The sequence below is a fragment of the Narcine bancroftii genome, chromosome 10 (assembly GCF_036971445.1).
Source record: "Narcine bancroftii isolate sNarBan1 chromosome 10, sNarBan1.hap1, whole genome shotgun sequence".
Classification (NCBI taxonomy): domain Eukaryota; kingdom Metazoa; phylum Chordata; class Chondrichthyes; order Torpediniformes; family Narcinidae; genus Narcine; species Narcine bancroftii.
In genome coordinates this window covers 12,241,949-12,261,687 of record NC_091478.1, presented here as the reverse complement: position 1 = coordinate 12,261,687, position 19,739 = coordinate 12,241,949, and the positions used below count along the sequence as shown (strand labels likewise).

Here is a 19,739-nt window from a genome sequence, read left to right as displayed (position 1 = left end):
TAAGGGCTTTGGCAAATACTAGAGCGCATCGGATGTCCCCCAAAGTTCCTCAACATGATTATCCAACTGCACGAAAACCAACAAGGTCGGGTCAGATACAGCAATGAGCTCTCTGAACCCTTCTCCATTAACAATGGCGTGAAGCAAGGCTGTGTTCTCGCACCAACCCTCTTTTCAATCTTCTTCAGCATGATGCTGAACCAAGCCATGAAAGACCCCAACAATGAAGACGCTGTTTACATCCGGTACCGCACGGATGGCAGTCTCTTCAATCTGAGGCGCCTGCAAGCTCACACCAAGACACAAGAGAAACTTGTCCGTGAACTACTCTTGCAGACGATGCCGCTTTAGTTGCCCATTCAGAGCCAGCTCTTCAGCGCTTGACGTCCTGCTTTGCGGAAACTGCCAAAATGTTTGGCCTGGAAGTCAGCCTGAAGAAAACTGAGGTCCTCCATCAGCCAGCTCCCCACCATGATTACCAGCCCCCCCACATCTCCATCGGGCACACAAAACTCAAAACGGTCAACCAGTTTACCTATCTCGGCTGCACCATTTCATCAGATGCAAGGATCGACAATGAGATAGACAACAGACTCGCCAAGGCAAATAGCGCCTTTGGAAGACTACACAAAAGAGTCTGGAAAAACAACCAACTGAAAAACCTCACAAAGATAAGCGTATACAGAGCCGTTGTCATACCCACACTCCTGTTCGGCTATCGAATCATGGGTCCTCTACCGGCACCACCTACGGCTCCTAGAACGCTTCCACCAGCGTTGTCTCCGCTCCATCCTCAACATCCATTGGAGCGCTTACATCCCTAACGTCGAAGTACTCGAGATGGCAGAGGTCGACAGCATCGAGTCCACGCTGCTGAAGATCCAGCTGCGCTGGATGGGTCACGTCTCCAGAATGGAGGACCATCGCCTTCCCAAGATCGTGTTATATGGCGAGCTCTCCACTGGCCATCGTGACTTAGGTGCACAAAGAAAAGGTACAAGGATTGCCTAAAGAAATCTCTTGGTGCCTGCCACATTGACCACCGCCAGTGGGCTGATAACGCCTCAAACCGTGCATCTTGGCACCTCACAGTTTGGCGGGCAGCAACCTCCTTTGAAGAAGACCGCAGAGCCCACCTCACTGACAAAGGCAAAGAGGAAAAACCCAACACCCAACCCCAACCAACCAATTTTCCCCTGCAACCGCTGCAATCGTGTCTGCCTGTCCCGCATCGGACTTGTCAGCCACAAACGAGCCTGCAGCTGACGTGGACTTTTTACCCCCTCCATAAATCTTCGTCCGCGAAGCCAAGCAAAGAAGAGGTGTGCTTTCCTTTAAAGTGACTAAGTGCATGTGTCTGTGAATATCTTGTGTAAGAAATTTATTTGAAAGTGGGCTATGTTCCATTGGGTCACTTGTGATCTTAATACTGATGGGAGTTAACTCTTCTGTGACTGAGCCTATTTCAAATACTTCCCACAACTAAATGGAATAATTTTCATCAGATGCCAAAGCATGGGTCTTTCAGTATATTGGTTGCCTTTCCTGGGCAGTGGGAAGTGTAGTTGGAGTCCATGAAGGGAGGGGTTTGCGTTATGTTCAGAGCTGCATTCTCTATTTTCCAATCTTTAGCAGAGCAGCTCACATACCATGCTGTGATCCATTCAGCAAGTATGTTTTGGATGGTGGTCCTGTGGATGTTGTTGAGGGACATAGGAGACATGCTGAATTTTCTTAGTCTTCTAAGAAAGTAGGCACACTGGTGTGTTTTCTTAATTATTGAATCAACCTGTCCCATTCCAAGTCATTGGAGATATTTGAACTTGAAGCTATCTGTTTCTTTCTACCTTGGTGTCATTAATATGCACAAGGGAGTGGATGTTGACCCCTCTCCTGAAGTCACAACATATCCATCTTATTGATTTGAGTTATCTTAGCACCATGGCATGAGACTTGCCTTTTCATTTATTCCATCTCCTCGGTATTTGATATCTGACTGCCTTGCTGTGGTGTCGTTGGCAAGTTTGAACGTGGAGTTGGTGTATAGGGACGATAGTAGGGGACTGAGTACACATCCTTGAGGAGCGTCGGTGTTGAGTTTGATCATGGAGGTGATGTTGTGGCCCATTTTCACTGATTGCTGTCTGTTGGGCAGGAAGTCAAGAATCCATTTGCAGAGGAGGTTACTGAGGCATAGATCCCAAAGTTGAAGGCTGAGCTTTTGGGGTCTTTGATACTGAAGACAGAGTTGCTGTTTATGAACTGTAGTCTAACAGAGATCTCCTTAGTGTCCAGATGTTCTAGAGCCAGTGGGAGAGCATGGGAGATGGCACCTGCTATCAATTTGTTTGGCCAGTAAGTGGGCCAAGCCTGGTTGATAGGTGAGAGTTGAAATGAGCCACGATCATCCTCTCAAAGCACTTCACTGAGGTGGGAGTCAAAGCCCCACTATTTTGCTTTTCTTTAGTGCTGGTCTGATGCGACCTTCTTGAAACAAGTGGGGACTATGTGGAAAAAGAATGAAGAAACTTCAAATTTATGTATTAAGATGTATTCTAATATCAGCATTACAAAACTAAGAAATTTCCAAAGATCTTTCAGTTTGATAAGAATATGGAAAAATATATTTTCTTCCCTTTAGCTATAATTTTAATGACTTAACATTGTATTGAAATCATAATTTAGATCTACGTAATCAATGGTTATATGTTGTCTGTGGGCTGTAACAATGATGCGTTTTGTGGCTTACAGTGATGTATGGCTAAAGCTTGCACATTAGTGTCTTGTCACATTCACACAGTCAGACAATAGTCTGTTTTTTTTTCAATTCTATTATATTCATTACACTTTATTCCGACTTAACCAAGGGATGTTAAGTTCGTGATACAGATAACAAAAAGTGAATGATTAATAACCCATTGGAGAGGAAATAAAGAAAAGCAAAATTACTGAAAAGTGAACTTGCAAATGAGAAACCCTGATTGTTAATTTTAGTCTCACCCATTAATAATTGGGATGCCCTGAGTCTTCAAAAAGTTGAGCTACCCTGTCTGTTTCTGAGAATGAAAAGTAAGTTAATATGGATTGTCCTCCCAGCCACCGCATGTGACATTATCAATGAATATGAAGATTGGGGAAAAAAAACTTGTTTTCTTTTTGCTTCACTTTGCTTCACTATTGCATCTAAATTCCTTTTACCAATTAAAGTACAGGATAAATACCCATTAGCAAACTTTGTCAAACATCCTTTTGCATATTTGTTGTACAAATTCTTTCTCTCAAATGCATATGATATTGTAACGGCATTGATTTACCACAGCTTGCAAATAAATAAAGAATACACTCATTTCTTTCAGCACCCCATGAAGTTGACCTTTTTATTATTCACTAAACACATTGCATTCTTCAACTCTCTAAACACCACCCAACTCAACTCCTTTGACCTTCTCATTGGCTCACTGCCACACAGGTGATCCTGACACTCTCACTCTCTTCCTCCTGCATCTGAGATACATTATCCATATACTGAAGCTTAACGCACCCACACGTGCGTGCTATTCCCCCCCCCCACCCGTGTATCTCATCGCTTAAGTTATCAGCGACGTCTGGCACCAATCCCAATGAAGGTAAGAACCCTCCCCTCCCTAGCCTCTGAGTCATGCAAGGGAGTGATTGATTGGAATCGACCCGCGACATAACGGTTCAGAGGGCACAACCTTGTACAATAGTGCAAGACAGGCAGTGCATGGTATGACTATCCCTCTGGGGCTGATGCAGAACATGGACTGTCGATATATACTGGCTTCAGCCTGTTAATGGAAACTGACAACTTTTCCATTCCTGTCGATCCCAAAAGCTTTTGGTTGGCGTCATTAGATCTGAAAAGTCTAAACGGGCTGAAGTGCTTTGTCCAAAGCATCATGCTGGAGGAACACATGAGTACAGTGTTGGAAATCATTCAGCACATACACTGTAGGTGACGCCTGATGTGGCGGAGTAGGGTGGAGTCATCTCGTTTTCCCGAAGATGATCAACATAACTAGCTGAATCATAGAGTGTTGTGCTTGGACTCGGATTCACATACTCACTTGGCAAGGTGAACGTAGAGCCATATACTAGCACTGCCGCTGAACATCCAAGATCTGCCTTAACAGCAGTCAAGGAGAACCACGGGCAAACATTCGGTCCACATAGATGCATCACCACCTCCTTTTAATGCTGCCTTCAATTGTCGATGGAAAGACTCAACGAGGCCATTGGCCTGCAGATGGTAAACTGTAGTGCAAATACAAGAAGTGCCAAGAAGATTAATGAGAGACTCGAACCGAGATCCTTGATCCATTGTAATAGTGCCGGAACACTGAAAGAGGGAATCCGACAATCCACGAAAGTCTTTGCAGAGATGTCAGTGATAGGAGTAGCCTCCTGCCACTGGTAGTCCAGTTTTCGCACGTGAGCAGTTAAGTATATGGGAGAAGAGTGCACATGCTGGAAACAGGAATCCAGAACAACAGAATTCCCCAGCCTGGAATTCGTGCGTCTGGAGACTTTCGAGCAGTGGTTTTCAAACTGCTCCCCTTAAACCCACATTCCACCTTACAATCCCTATGCCATAAGTGTTCTGTGATTAGTAAGGGATTACTTAAGGTGGTATGTGAGTGGGAAGGGAAGTTTGAGAACCGCTGCTCTAGACCCAATTTGTTATGAAAATATTTTGCTTGAGTAAAATTGTCATTGGCCCATTTTCTTTGGAACATAACGAGTCAATTAGGTATGATTACAGTGGTTTTCAAACCTTTTTCTTTTTCTTTCCACTCACATAGGTGAGTAGAGATGTGTGCTTGTACTCGCAGAGGCTAGTGATATGTATAAATGGTGAAAGGACAACCTTTTATAAAAAGGGGAAATGTTTCACTGTGAGATGGATGGCCAAAAGTTCGCGACCAAATGTGCTGTACTTTGTCTGAGCCAGTGACAGCTTGACTAAAAAAAATGCGAGAAATTCCAATTGCCCACGGATTCGTTCTAACACTGCTCCCACAGCACCGACACAAGAGAGAACAAGGCGTATCAGAGTCGTGGCATTTGCCAGCACAGTCTTTGCATCATTGAGAGCATACACGGCTTTGTCTCCCAACGTTAATGATCTTTTGGACATGGACTTATTGGATCCTTTTAGTAGTTCAGTAAGGGGCAATAGAGATGGTGCTGCATTTGCAGGAATCGGCAATAAAAATATTATCATGCCTTAAAAAGAACGTTGCAACTGGCCAAACGAAATGGGTGTAGGGAATCCTCAAATCTCTTGCACTTTCGATTTATTGGGCAAAATTCCATGTTGTTTAACTCTGTGAACCAAAAATATAAGATCAGCAGTGTCACAAACTCCTGGGATTGGTCGCAATGCCAAGCTCATCAAGCCCCTGAAACAATGAGATAAGGTGGGCTTGTGCTCCTCTTCATCCACGCTTGCGACCAGAATATCGTCAATGTAAACAAACACAAAATTGATGCTGGCGAGAACGTGGTCCATAAGCAGCTGGAACGTCTGAGCTGCATTCTCTAGACCAAATGGCATTCGCAGAAACTCAAACGTGTTGAAAAGGGGAATTCCTGCCATCTTCGTGACATCAGAAGGCTCAACTGGAATCTGACAGTAAGCATGTACTTGACCTATTTTCATAAATACATTATTGCCATGGAGGTTTGCTGAAAAGTTTTGTAAATTGGGGATGTTGTACCGGTTAGGCATGGTAGAATTGATCAAAGCACAATAATCAACGCAAGGCCGTCAATCCCCAGAACCATATGCAATGGTGAAGCCCAGCAGTTGTCAGATCAGCAGACTATGCCCAACTCTTCATGTGGTCGAATTACAATTTTGCAATTTTTAAGATGTTTTGTGGGTAATCTACGAGGCCAAAGGACCACAAATCTTTATATGGTGGGTTACTGTATGTTTAACGGCTGTGTGATGATACGATGGAGTCACCAGACGATGGAAAGGGCAGGCGCCAGGTGAAGGCTTGTCAGGAGGCTGACGGCATTGGAAGGACGGCAGATGCAGCTCACTCGAGAACAAGAGCTGCAGTCCACCTCGCGGTGATTTTTTTTTTCTTCTTCAAATCCAACAAAGAAAAATATGACAAGAAACCCAGACCCAAAAATTGAATTTGTCATGTCTGCAACTGAAATCCCACTGAAAAGGTTTCTCAAGACTGAAATCCAACATGAATGACCACTATGTTTGAATATGAAAATCATTCACAGCGGAAAGAATACATGACATATTGGGGTGTCTGTGTTCCTCCATGGTTGAAGAAACCACTGGAATTGACAAGAAATTGAAAACCTGAGACGCTCTTTGAGGAAAAGACGGCTGGGCAGCAGTTGCCCCTACTGCCAGGCCTGGTTGTTTCCCTGTTGACATTTGTGGAAGTCACAGGGTGGTTGACAGGACCAGGTTGTGGTGCGCTGTTAGCCAGAATCAGACACACACAAGGTAAAGACTGTACAACAGGCTTTAATCCACAAAGACTTCCACAGAGCCAGGCTGGCTGTAGCTGCAGTTACTCTGAGTGAGCTTTGGGAGGCCGATGCAGGCTTGTATCCCGGAGGGTGATTGACACCCGACCGGTTGGGGCTTGATCCCTTCAGGCCGACTGACTGACATCCGGCCAGGTGTTGTCCTGTCCCCTTACACTCCTCCAGGTACAGAGGTTGCCCCCTGCAGTAGGCCGGTGGTGTACCACCACACAGGTGGCAGCACCAAATCTCCGATGCTTCCAACAAATACGCCATCCGTCACCTCTCCCACGTTCTCGGCTACCACAATTCCAAGCAGGTCGATGGAAAGAATTCTGTTGCGTGCCCAAAGCCTGGACCTGTGTAGTCAGTGCTGTCATTTGCTGCTTCCAACAGTTATCTTCGATTGAGAAGGTGCTGTTGCTACCTTAATTGTTAAGGTTCTAGCAATTCACAAGGCACAAGAAGCAGTTGTTCCATTTGCTCCTGCTGACTAGGGGAAGAAGCCAATCCTTCTGTCTTCAATGCAGAGCTTGTGGACATAATGAGGTCGGCATGATCCGCCAACTGATCGAGGGTGGACATTCGAAAAATATTCACCAAATGCTCTTGATCATGACGAGGTAAACATCGAAGGAACCTCTGTTTCCAAAAATCGCCTTCGACCAGGGCTGTTCCAGCTAGCCTGTGCCACCTCCTCAACCTCTGTGACGGTTTCCTGTTGCTGAGGGTGTCACCAGCTAGTAATTGGGCAATGCGGTCTCCCTCGATGGGCGAGCACGCCGCAGAATAGCGGCCTTCAGCATGTTGAATGGGAGATTACCATCCTGATCGACTAAGACATCCTCCACTTTGCAGGCAATCTCTGGAAGACGTTCCACAAGTAAACCATACTTCGTCTTCTGACTTGGTACACTGAGGGCAGAGAACCGCACTTCGAGGATCATGAACTGGTGCACTGTTAATAAAAAGGGAGGGGAGTCTTTGGTTTGACCTCCCCAACTGCTCCCTGTAAGGGGCTTATTCCTCATCTCTCTCCATTTTAAATTAAAAGATAACTGTGAACTTGTCACTACTTGTCATGGCATTGATTTACTGCAGCTTGCAAACAATGAAGAATCCCTTCACTCGTTTCTTTCAGCACACCGTGAAGTCGACTTTCTTTCTATTATTCACTAGACACGACCTTCTTCAATTCCCCAAACACCACCCAGCTAAACTCCTCACACCTGCTCGTTAGCTCACTACCACACGGGCGATCCTGACGCTCTCGCTCTTCTCTTCCTGGCATCTGAGATTCGTCACCTGTATACTGACGCTTAATCCACCCGCGCATGCATGCTATTACCCCACCATATCTCGCAGTGCTTATGTTATCAGTAGCAGCCAGCACTGTTCCCAACGAAGGTCCGTACACCACTGTGACACTAATTATGCATATTTTATCCTAGTTGCTGTCATTATTCTTGATACAGTATTTTAAACAACTAAATTTGGTTTTAACTTGCAGTTCAACCAGACCCCGAAAATGTCGTTGTGTCAACTGATGGTGGTCGCTATGATATTCATCTGTATGATCGTTTGCGATATGCCGTGTACTGGGAAGAGGAGTCAACCGAAGTGAGGCGATGCATGTGGTTTTATAAGGGGGATTTGGACAGCAGGTTTATCCCGTACTCTGAGGAATTCAGTGAAAAATTGGAGGTACAGTATCTACTGGGCGTGTACTACCAACTTAAATGTAAAATCACTGTTTGATGTGGTATGAAAATTCATTGTACCTTGTTGCCACCCCATCCTCTTCCCCACTCTTCAGTTTTAGTGAAAGGTCTAAGTAGTGGGGAATGGAGTACCTTCCATTTCAATGCATTGTTCTTCTTCGTTGTTTACCGTCGGACCAAGTTGCAGAATAAAATTATTTCACTGCAGTCCAATCCAAGCCAGACAAGATCCGGGTTGGCTCTCTGAAGTTTTGAAAATAAAATACCTCTGTAATGCATATTGTGGCACTTTGTTTTGGAACAAATTGGTTTTAGGCCTAGAACCTTTTTTTGATTTATTGAGTCATTAAAATGTAGATTTGACATTGAGTTACAGGGAAAGGTTGTGCAGACTAGGGCTAGGGCTTTTTTCTCTGGAACGTAGAAGATTAAGGGGGGACTTGATAGAGGTGTTTAAGATTTTAAAAGGGACAGACAGAGTAAATGTGGATAGGCTTTTTCAATTAAGAGTGGGGGAGATTCAAACTAGAGGGCATGGTTTAAGATTGAAGGGGGAAAATCATAAGGGGAACATGAGGGGAAATTTCTTTACGCAAAGGGTGGTAGGGATGGGGAATGAAAGACGTGGTTGAGGTGGGATCATTGGTTACATTTATGGATAGACTGGATAGTTACATGGAGAGGAGAGGGCTGGAGGGGTATGGACCGGGTGCTGGTCAGTGGGACTAGGAGGGTGGGGATTTGCTACGGCATGGACTAGTAGGGCCGAACTGGCCTGTTCTGTGCTGTAAGTGGTTACATGGTTATATAGTTATTTCTTACACCAGAGAAATTGAATAGAATAAAATCAGAATGATCAGATTAATGTTTTAGGTGTGGTGAAGGTGTCGCCACTTTCTTGCATTCAACTTAGCTTTGTCCTAATGCAAGATCTTTTTGGGGAGAATTACAATTTTTTTGGAACAAGTTACAGGACTTGTTTTTTCTGAAAAATCTGACCTTATTTGTATTAGGAAATATTGAAGGAAAAAGGCCCAAATTAAAACTATTAATATATCAATTGAAATTTGTTAAATTAACATTAGCGGTGATGAGGAAATGTATTGCACTTACTTTAAAATCAGATATATATATTTTTAGGGATGCCAAGATTTCAATATTCTATTCTTTTTCTTGATGTAGTGTGTGTTGTGTATGACTGTATTGGTACATATTTATTTCATTATTAAAATGGGAAATCCCTTTTTCTGTCAAAAGCATTCAAATTCCAATACATTTAGATCTGTTTCCACATCTTTCCTTCTTGCCACATAACTTGCATTTCTTCTTTCCTGATCGTAAATTAGTAAATTTCCTCCATGTCCTCAATAAAACCTTAACATTGTTTCCTTTGTTTGATATTCAGAATTGGACAAAGTTCTCTGGCAAAGGATTAATGATTTGTTTACACAAAACTTGTTTGTGATCCTTGTGCCAAATGGAGCTCAATTATAATTTGGCCCAGTAAAATTCCTGCTAAATTGGATATATTTTCAAGACAATCATTTAAGAAGTTAATTTCCACTCTTTGTTTACATGAATGAATCATGGTTTCAAACCAGTCACCCAAAATTGTAGCATCGGAAGAAGCTCAAGTAGTTTGAAAAAAGTAGAAAGAAATCTCAAACATCTTTGCTTCCATAAATATCTAAAACTATGTCTGAATTTCTCAGTATGTCCAGGCAAGTTCAAGATTTTGAACAAATGTCAAAATCCTAAATTTATTGGTTGATCTCTGATGGCTGTGCTCCACTGTAATATCTTGCATTGAGGTAAAAAAAAATACAAAAATTGACACCCTCTAGTAGTTGTTTTCACAATCCATGCAACAGGACCATAGATTGGATACTGGGGTTTTAAACTAGTTAGATTTGAATGTGGACGGGGATTCCATAGCTCAGTCCCCTGTTGAAATAGACATCGGGTGACGTCTACAGATTTTCATGTTTTACTTTGGACATCATTTGACGATCAGTCATCCTTTAAGAATTTTTAATATTTGAAACACAGTTAAGTAACAGTAAACTAAATTCCATCATTTGTTGAACCCAGTGATTTTATATTTTAATTACTATTTATTTATTCAGAAGTTCCAAGTGTTGTTTTTTTTAAAGAACCTATGACATACACATAAAATACAATTACAGGCTTCAATATTACATTTAAAAATAATGTAATAAATTCTTTTATTTCACAATTAGCCTTGTTTTATTTGGAATTGGAAGTGAGAATTTTTAAGTCAGCACTTAAATTCTTTTTGAAACTTTGATGAAAAAGAGAGATGAAGGCTTCTTCTAATTTTTCTCTCCTCTGCAGGGAGAATATAAGAAGGCTGTGACGACCAACCAATGGCACAAGAGACTAGAATTTGCTAGTGGAGAAACCATTGTTATGCATAATCCAAAGGTACAGCTTGCATAAAAACATGGCATCTTTGGCTATAGACCCGATTGGAGCAGCTGCATCTTGTGTTTAACCTGAAAAATTTGGCTTCCTTGGAAGCGAATTTCCAAAAATCAGTCTGGAAAACAGCTGTAACTATATTATGCTTTTTGTGTGCCTGGCCAAGGATGAATTTCAGCCCGTGGTCTTTAAAACAGCATTCTTGATCAACGTCCTTTTAAAAGGCACAAGCTTTTATCTATTCAGTCACAGAAAACAATTTTAGTTGTTGCATTTTTTATTTCCCATCTGTTCTGGTTTAGAAAACTGGTGCCTGTTTTGGAATTCATGTTCAAGTTTTCTGCAACTGGCTTGTTCCATCACTTCAATGATGGAATCTTAAATCCATAGTGGAAATACTAAAAAAAAAGCAAATGATGACACTTTGAAATAAAACCGAAAGTGCTGGAGACATTTGTTAATTGGGCATCATCTGTTCAAAGTGAATTAGATCAAACTCTGAGCCTCTCCAGTAATTACTTTGTGTGTTCTAAGCCCACAGTTGGTCCGTATGATCTACATACAGTTGGCTGAAGGAGAGCACTTGCAATGCTGTTAACCTTTGTAAGGATGGTGATCCAAATGTAAATATGGAGCGCGTTTGAATTTCTAGGATGCTTTCGATAAATTGTCTTTAGAGAAGTTACTGCACAAAATGAGAACCCGTGTAGGTGAAAGTAATGTATTAGCATGGATAGGGAATTTGCTTGCTAATAGAAAGTACCACGGTCATTTTTAGTTTAGCATTTAAGAACTAGAGAGGTGATGAAGGAATCAGTTTTGGGCCTCAACTGTTTACAGTCTCTATTAATCACTGGCATGAAGGGGATGAGTGTTGGCAAATTTGTTGAAACACAAGGATTGAAAGGCTAATGGAACATCAGTCGTCAATCAAGGGGTATAGAGGGAAGTGTTAAATCAACTTTGCAGGAGATTGGTGAGACTGGACTGCTGTCTATAGTTTTGGACTTCATTTATAAGGGGGGATGTATTGCATGTAGAGGAAGAGAAGGCTTGCTAGGGTAATTCCTGGGATAAAAGAGTTGCTTAATGTAATTAAAGTAGAAAGGCAGGCTTCTTATTTGAAACAAATAAGACTCTGAGGGCGAATGACAGGATCGATGCTGAGAGGGGGTTTCACCCAAGCAAAGATATCTGAAAGCAGGGGATGCATTTTCTGAATAAGAGATTACCCATTTAAGGTGGAAATTAAGAGGATTTTTTTTTTCCTTTCATACAGTCATAAATACTTGAAAGTCGCCGTGCCAGAAAGTTGTAGGGATGGTGTCTTTGAAGACATAAGCAGAGCACAGTAATAGGATGTTAAGGTCATTCATGATATTGAACGGTGGAACTGGTCAAGGGACGAATTTCCTTATTCCTGTTCCTGTTTTCTTTCTCTATCCTTGTGGTTCCAAGTCTTTTCCAGTGGTTGTATGAGGACAATCCTCTATGTTGAGACAATTGAAGGCCAAGTTCTAGCCTCTGGTATATGCTTAATTATCTAAATTCAACAAGGACTATGCTGAAGGTTGTGAGCTGGAGAAAGGATAGTGGAAGAAAATGATCCCAGCTCCACTTGCATTCTCTAACTCTTGTTGCATGACTTTGAAAGAACACTTTCTAACAATTATATTGATTATTATGACCTAGACATAACAGTAATTTTTCTAAATATTGCAATAATAAGGCTGTCATGTTTGCTTTCAGGTTATAGTTCAGTTCCATGCTTCCTCACTTCCAGATGAATGGGGAACTACACAAGATGGACAGATGAGACCCAGAGTGGTCAAGCGTGGGATAGATGATGACCATGATGAGATTCCTGAAGGTACAAATCCAAATGCAGCTTTGTGCTTGAGCCACCTTAGAAAGATCTGACAAACTGATCTAAGCAAAATCAAGCTTTGCAAATAGCTGTTCTAGAATGGATCTGTTGCTCTCTAAAGTTAACGATCGTTTCAATGAATTACAAATCAGTGATAATATCAAATGCACGAAGTAATGACCTTTTCATATGGCAGTAACACAGGATGAAGATGTTAATTTTCAGCGCATGTTACTTATTGTCCCCAAAATACCACAAATTTTTAAATAAAAATTGGAATTTGGAGTTGCGGAATAGAACTATGCAAACAAAAATGTTCCAGAGTAGCATATTTTCTTTTATCTAGTTGGATACAAGCTGAGGCAGTTAGATTCTTGTTATTTCGTGGTTTCGTAAGTGAAGGATGGAATTAATATCTGAATATCTATGCACATTTACAATGATTTCTTAGAAATTTTTTTATTGTTTGAGGCATTTATATTTTGGCAATATTTCTTAATGTAGGAGAGTTGCCGCAAGTTAATCATCTGGTGTTCATGGCGCACGGTATTGGACCCGTCTGTGACTTGCGTTTTAGAAGCATCGTTGAATGTGGTAGGTGTTTGTTTTTTTGTCGTTGCTGCTTATGTTATCCAAGATGTTTTAAATTATTTGAAGCAAACCCACATTTAAGTAACAATTTAAATAATCATTTCAATCCTTTACCAGGCTGATATTAGGAATATTCTGAGGCTGGATCAGATTTGTTTTTATTGAAATCTTTTAACAGATGAGGCCTGCAGCAGATTGAAGACCAATAACATAAAACATTACTACAAAGTACAGGCCCTTCAGCTCGTGATGTTGTATGTAAACCATTCCATAACAATCTAATCCTTCACTAACTTGTACCCATGACCTTCTATTTGTCTTGCATCCATGTGCTAAGAATCTTTTGTATGTCCCTATTGTACCAGATTCCACCAGTGCATTCCTGGCCCCCACCTGTGTATGTGTGGGTGTAAATATTAAAAAAAACTTGCTACTGATGTTTCCTTGAAACTTCCTTCCACTAACTTAAACAAATTTCCTTTAGTGTTTGCTATCATCGTCCTGGTAAAAAGGTGCTGTCAATCCAAGCCCCTCATAATCTTATATACCTCTATTAAGTCACCTATCATTCCTCCACACTTAACCATGTACTTGGCCTTCAAGTTTGACGATCCAAAGTGCATTACTTCGCACTTATCCAGATTGAATTCCATCTGTCATTTCTCTGCCCAGCTCTGCAACCTATCTATATCCTGAAGTAACATACAATCTAATGCACCATCCATGACATCTCCAACCTTTGTGTCATCTGAAATATATTTTATATTACTAATCCATATTGCATAATCAAAGTGAAAGACATTTATGTATGCTGAGCTGTTCAAACATCTATTTCACAATAATATTGTTTTTGGCCAGTAGGTGGCACTGTAACAAAGATGATGATATTGAGTAAATTTTCTTCATCAAAAAACGTGTTAACTTCCATTGTGAGCAATCAGAAATTCTAAATGGTAAAAGATTATGCCTAAAAAATTTAATAATCAAATTACAGTACATATTACAGTAAATCCCCTGGTATCCAGCACCTCGAGGGGTTGGTAGATGCTGGGTAAGTGTATTTTCCTGTTGCTTGAGAGACACTCTTGCAATGTGGTTCTCAACCTTTTTCTTTCCACTCACATACCACCTTAAGTAATCCCTAGGCCATTGGCGCTCTGGGATTAGTAAGGGATTGCTTAAGATGGTATGTGAGTCGGAAGTGAAGGTTAAGAACCATTGCTCTAGACCCAATTGTTACTGAAATATTTCGCTTGAGGAAAAATTGTCTTTAGCCAATTTCCTTTGGAGTTATGAAACCGTGCACATAATGAGTCAGTTAGGTATGATTAAAACAGGGGTTTTCAACCTTACTAATCTCAGAGCAGCTATGGCATAGGGAATACTTAAAGTGGTATGTGAGTGGAAAGACAAAGGTTAAAAACCAGTGGTCTGACTAATACACCTGCATTAACAATGAACAATTTAAAAGACAAAAATTCTATATGTACTTGCACTGAACAAACTTCACTTGCATGAATACAGAAACCTTAAAGCATTTTACTTTATTTTCAGTCACATTATTTGAAAACATTTAACTGTCGCTGCATCTAAGATTCCTCCCCCTCCTTGGAGCCACCTGAAAGACCAACAATTACATAGGTAATTAATGCCCCCCTCCCCAAATAATTTGAAGATAAAGCCTCTGACCGGGGTGACTCTTACTAACCAGCCATAAGCACCCCAACGGTGAGCGGCATCAACCAGCTCTTCATCCTGAGTGACACCATTGCTGTTTCACACAACATTATCTACATATTCACATAGATGTGATGAGCAAAGCATGACCAAGGCACTTCGCTGGCTGAATATTTGCTCCCATCTTTGCCAAAGGTTTCTGTGTTACTTCAGAAAACATTTACTTTGACAATTTTAAACTTGCGTATTTTTTTACTTATTATTTTAGCTTTATTTATTTTAATTTTTAAAATGTATTTTCCTTTTTTTTTGCCCATTGCTTGAAGTTGTTAGTTGCTTGAATTCCAGATACCAGGGATTTTACTGCATAACTTTATGGAGAACTTGTTGGTTCCTGAAATAACATTCTTTTGAGTTGGAACACCAGCAGCACAATCTAAGCTTTTGACTCAACGCAGTATTGTGAAAATTCTCCTTTGTCAAAAATTTAGGATTCTAGGTAGAATAAGCAGAGGGCAAACCTAACCACTCAGATGAGTGTGGTACTATTTTCAAAGACAACCATGATGTCCCTGTGTTCTTCTAAATCCAACACCAAAGGTGCATTCTCTGGACATGCAATCATCTGATGTGGGACTTTGATGCACTCAACCACAGTAACTGCAATCTACAGATTGATCCATCAATCATGAAACACTTTGAGATGGGTTTGGGGAGGGAAGGAAATGGTGGGAGTGAGAAGGAGATAATACTTTGAATATAAAACTTCTATATTTTGATATTTTTCAGTAGTTATTCTGTGAGCATTAAAACTTTTTAAATTTATTTGAAATATTATGTATATTTCTTTTGATTAAAAGGGAAACGCACTTAAAAATTTATTTAAATTTCCATACATGCATCAATATCCAGATACAAAGGACAATGTCATATATTCCAAATCAATTGTCCATGTTATACCCCCCTGAAATCCCACCAATCCCCCTCCCCAAATAATAATCCCCAAAGGAAAAAAAAGTGGGGTAAAAGAAAAAGATGCAAATTTTTATTCTTTTTAGAATATAGTTGAAGAAAAGAAAGAAACAAACCTGGTTATCAAAATATCACCACCAATCACTCAACTTTGCCATTTCAATATTATTCACTTACTTATCTCAAGCAGTTAGCAAGGTTTAGGGAAAACCCTTTATAAATGAATACCTACAATGTATAAATATGGACACCAATTTATCATTTATTCCTTAGATTATATATAATCTTCTCAAGAGGTATACAACTATGTATTTCCACATGCCATCTTTTCATTCCAAAATGCGAATCTGATTTCCATGTCACTGTTATACATTTTATTGCAACAGCTAATGCAATTTTTACAAATTCCTTTGGGGGGGAAAAAATCAATTTCAATTTTGGCCTTATCGCCAAAACATTACCCAATAAAAAGCACATTGGATCTTGTGGAAATTTAACTCCTGTACCTTGTCTAGAAATAGTCTTAATTCTGTTCAAAATGGCTTCAATTTTGAACATGACCATGTAGAATGCAAAAAAGTGCCTATCTCTTGACTGCACATAAAACATTTATCTGATAGATCTGACTTCAATCTATTTAATTTTTGTGGAGTAAAATATAGTTGATGTAAAAAAAAATATGTACTGAAACAATCTATATCCAACATTGATTGTATTTATCAAACATAATTCCAACCAATTTTTCTCCCCAATACTTCTATTTAAATCTGTTTCCCATCTCTGTCAAGATCTAGGAATTCCCTGCTTTTGAGTTTCCTTTTGCAATAATGTAAATGTAGCAGAGATAAATTTCTTAATAGATCTATATTGCAAATCAAATGTTTCTATTTCACTATTTCAGGCAATAACATTTTTGGACCCAATTTATTTTGGAAATATGCTTTTATTTGATAATAAAAAGTATTGTATTTGTATTCCATGTTTATTTGATCAAATGACATTAAATTTCCTTCTTCATAACAATCTGCTATATTTCTAATTCCTTTAGAGAACCAAGTATTAAAAAGTCGATTGTTCATTGTAAATAGGTTGTGTGTTTTGAGTCAAAAGCATTTTAATTAGGCCAGAGTTCTTCATTCCTATTTCATTTTTTACTTTATTCCATGTTCATTGTAAATAGGTTGTGTGTTTTGAGTCAAAAGCATTTTAATTAGCAATTTCTTCATTCTTCAATTTTACTTTATTCACAGGTGTATCAACAGCTTCAACAGTGTCATCATATCACCAGATATCTGTATCTCAGTCTTCCATTTATCATCTATATCTGTATCTCACTCTGTTTAATCTCCCTGTTGAAATACGAAGAGGGAAATCATAATTAGTGAAACTCATTGTAGCTTTAAATAATTAGTTTTTTTTAAATATGTTGATGCTATACTTCTGGCAATTTTATCACCTAGGTTTTGAATTATTTCTAAAGTTAGAATTTTAACAAATGAAAAAATAACCCATTTGCTCAGTTCTTTGGAAAGTAAATGACATGTAAAATAAATCTGTACCACATCTAGTATAGACTTCTGAAGTGTATATTGCTGAGTGAAGTATTTTTGTGTCTATAAATCCCAATCTTGCTCATAAATTATATAATTGTTATGTTCTCTTCTACTAACTTTATTGCCATCTAATTACACAAGTAATGATATAGTCATTTAGTGTTAAAGACTCAGCCAGTTGCACATTTATTTTTCAGTTGATGATTTCAGAAATGTTTCTCTGAAATTACTGCACACCCATTTTAAAAGAGCAGTTGATGAGAATAAAATTACTCGAGTTGAATTTCTTCCAGTGCATTGGCACAATGCACTTCATGGAGATGCTACTGGAGTAGACAGGTATATTCTCTCACTTTTATTGTCAGAAAATAACGTAAAGCATAATATTTTTCTTATTTAGAAATATACTTTTACAATTTATATATTTTATAATGATGTTAGTAAAACATTGTGAACTGGAGGTTTATCCATTCATAGCTTTGGGCATTTCAATCAAAGACCACATCTAACACGAGGTTTGAACATAGTGATTGGAAGGATAATAATTCCATTTTAATAATTATAAGAATATTGAATTTAATTTGCTCATTTATCTAAATTTTTAATTGAGTACATAACGAGTTCAATTCACTAAAGATAAAATTTCGTCAATGTTGTATTAGGGAAAAGTAATAAAGTTCTAATTTACTATTCATCCTTTTATCTGTATTGTTCAAAGGATCTGCGAAGGATAGATTTATTTGGATTTCTAATCCCAAGACATTCTTCTGAAATCTGAGGTGTATAAATGATTGACATTGCTTGTTTGCCAATGCCCACAGGATCTTGGCTACTGAACCTAACAGTATAACCTTGCTCCAGTGTTACTCGTTCAAATAATTCAATAGGTCCTGTCAGGTATGGAGTGGGACCTGTGTAACAAATAAACATAGATATCCTTATTGATCTGTGCTGGAAATATCAGCCAAAACAAGTAGTTTAATTTCAAAACACTTGCAGAAAATGGAAAAAAGGGAAAAGATTAAATTAAACAAGAAAAGAAGGTTCTTTTGCTTAGTTAGAATCAACAGGAATTAAAATCTGAAATGTTTCCTTTTCATGGAAATAATAGTTGGTTTTCAGTGTCTTTGAGATGATATAGCAAGATCTGAAACTTTGCATTCTGTTTGTAAAATTACTAACCTTTGTGTGAATAAACCCTTTCTTTGAATTTAAAATATATCAATACAGCGCAAAAAGTTTGGCTTCATATGGATTTGAATGTTAGTTCCATTGGCATGATCCTGGAGCAGTGATAATATCTTCCTACTTTTCACTTTTAATAGTACATGTGCAGGTGATGGAACATGTTTGTACCTCCATAATAATAAGTGCTGTTGGCCTTGCCATTATTAATTGTGGAAAATGTGGTCCATCACTGCATCTGTGGGGTGAAAAATAGTTAATGTACTGATTAATAATCTTTCATCAGAAGATATGGAAGGCTATTAAAATGTACGCTTTTTTTCTCACCACAGATAGTTTGACCTACTGAGTATTTTCAGTTTGTTTTGGATTTCCTGCATGCGGAGTTTTTATTTAACTTTCATATAAATGGCTTGTTTAAGCCTTTGTTGCAATTGGATAATGTGGATAGGATGAGATGCATGTATACAACAGAGACACTCTGTGGATGTCCTATTCTGTGTGATGCAAGTCCAGACAAATTTAAGTAGAATGGATATGGATAACTTGATTGTTTTTGCTGAAATCCATTCTAGTTTCTGTTTTTTATTGTATAGTATAATTGATATGAAACTTGATTTTTTGAAAATTAATCTTTTCCCATTTGGCTTCAGTTGACCATTTCTCTATTTTCCTCTTCACCAGGCGGATTAAGAGAATTACATTACCAAGTATAGGCCGCTTGCGTCACTTTACCAATGAGACTTTATTGGACATATTCTTCTACAGTAGCCCTACATACTGTCAGACCATTGTGGATAAAATGGTTGCCGAAATCAATCGACTTTATTCTCTGTTTTTAAGTCGAAATCCTAATTTCAAAGGAGGAGTATCACTTGCGGGACACAGCCTGGGTAAGTTGCTATCCGGGCATTTGGATTCTGTTTTTTTATGAAATTTCATATTCTCTTTGTGTGTTTTCTTCCCTCCTCCCCCCCCCCCCCCACCCCACCACTCACCGGAGTACTCCAGTTTCTTCCCAGCTATTATAGTTTAACCCTTGGTGTATATGAAGTTTACAAACTATCAGAGAGGAATTGATGAGCGTGCACCAGAGAATAAATTGCAGGAGTATAGGGAAGTAAGGAGAGGGGTAACAGGACTAAGATTGCAGAATTGTGTTATTATTAATATTTAGGAAAATTTTATATATATATATATCTATCT

The 19,739-nt window shown here is 39.2% G+C and overlaps 1 protein-coding gene across 9 annotated transcripts in view; it reads left to right on the top strand.

The window, feature by feature from the left end:
• LOC138744165 (SEC23-interacting protein-like) overlaps positions 1 to 19,739 on the top strand; it is a 195,104-nt gene that overhangs the window by 16,742 nt on the left and 158,623 nt on the right. For all 9 annotated transcript variants that reach the window (XR_011345337.1, XR_011345338.1, XR_011345333.1 and 6 more), the window contains exons 4-9: positions 8,036 to 8,229; positions 10,602 to 10,691; positions 12,438 to 12,558; positions 13,060 to 13,149; positions 17,546 to 17,687; positions 19,218 to 19,426. Coding sequence is in view for 3 of the 9 variants with exons in the window: in XM_069899855.1 (XP_069755956.1) it covers positions 8,036 to 8,229; positions 10,602 to 10,691; positions 12,438 to 12,558; positions 13,060 to 13,149; positions 17,546 to 17,687; positions 19,218 to 19,426 (846 nt within the window). In the remaining 6 variants the exon portion in view is untranslated. The remainder of the gene's footprint in view (positions 1 to 8,035; positions 8,230 to 10,601; positions 10,692 to 12,437; positions 12,559 to 13,059; positions 13,150 to 17,545; positions 17,688 to 19,217; positions 19,427 to 19,739) is intronic.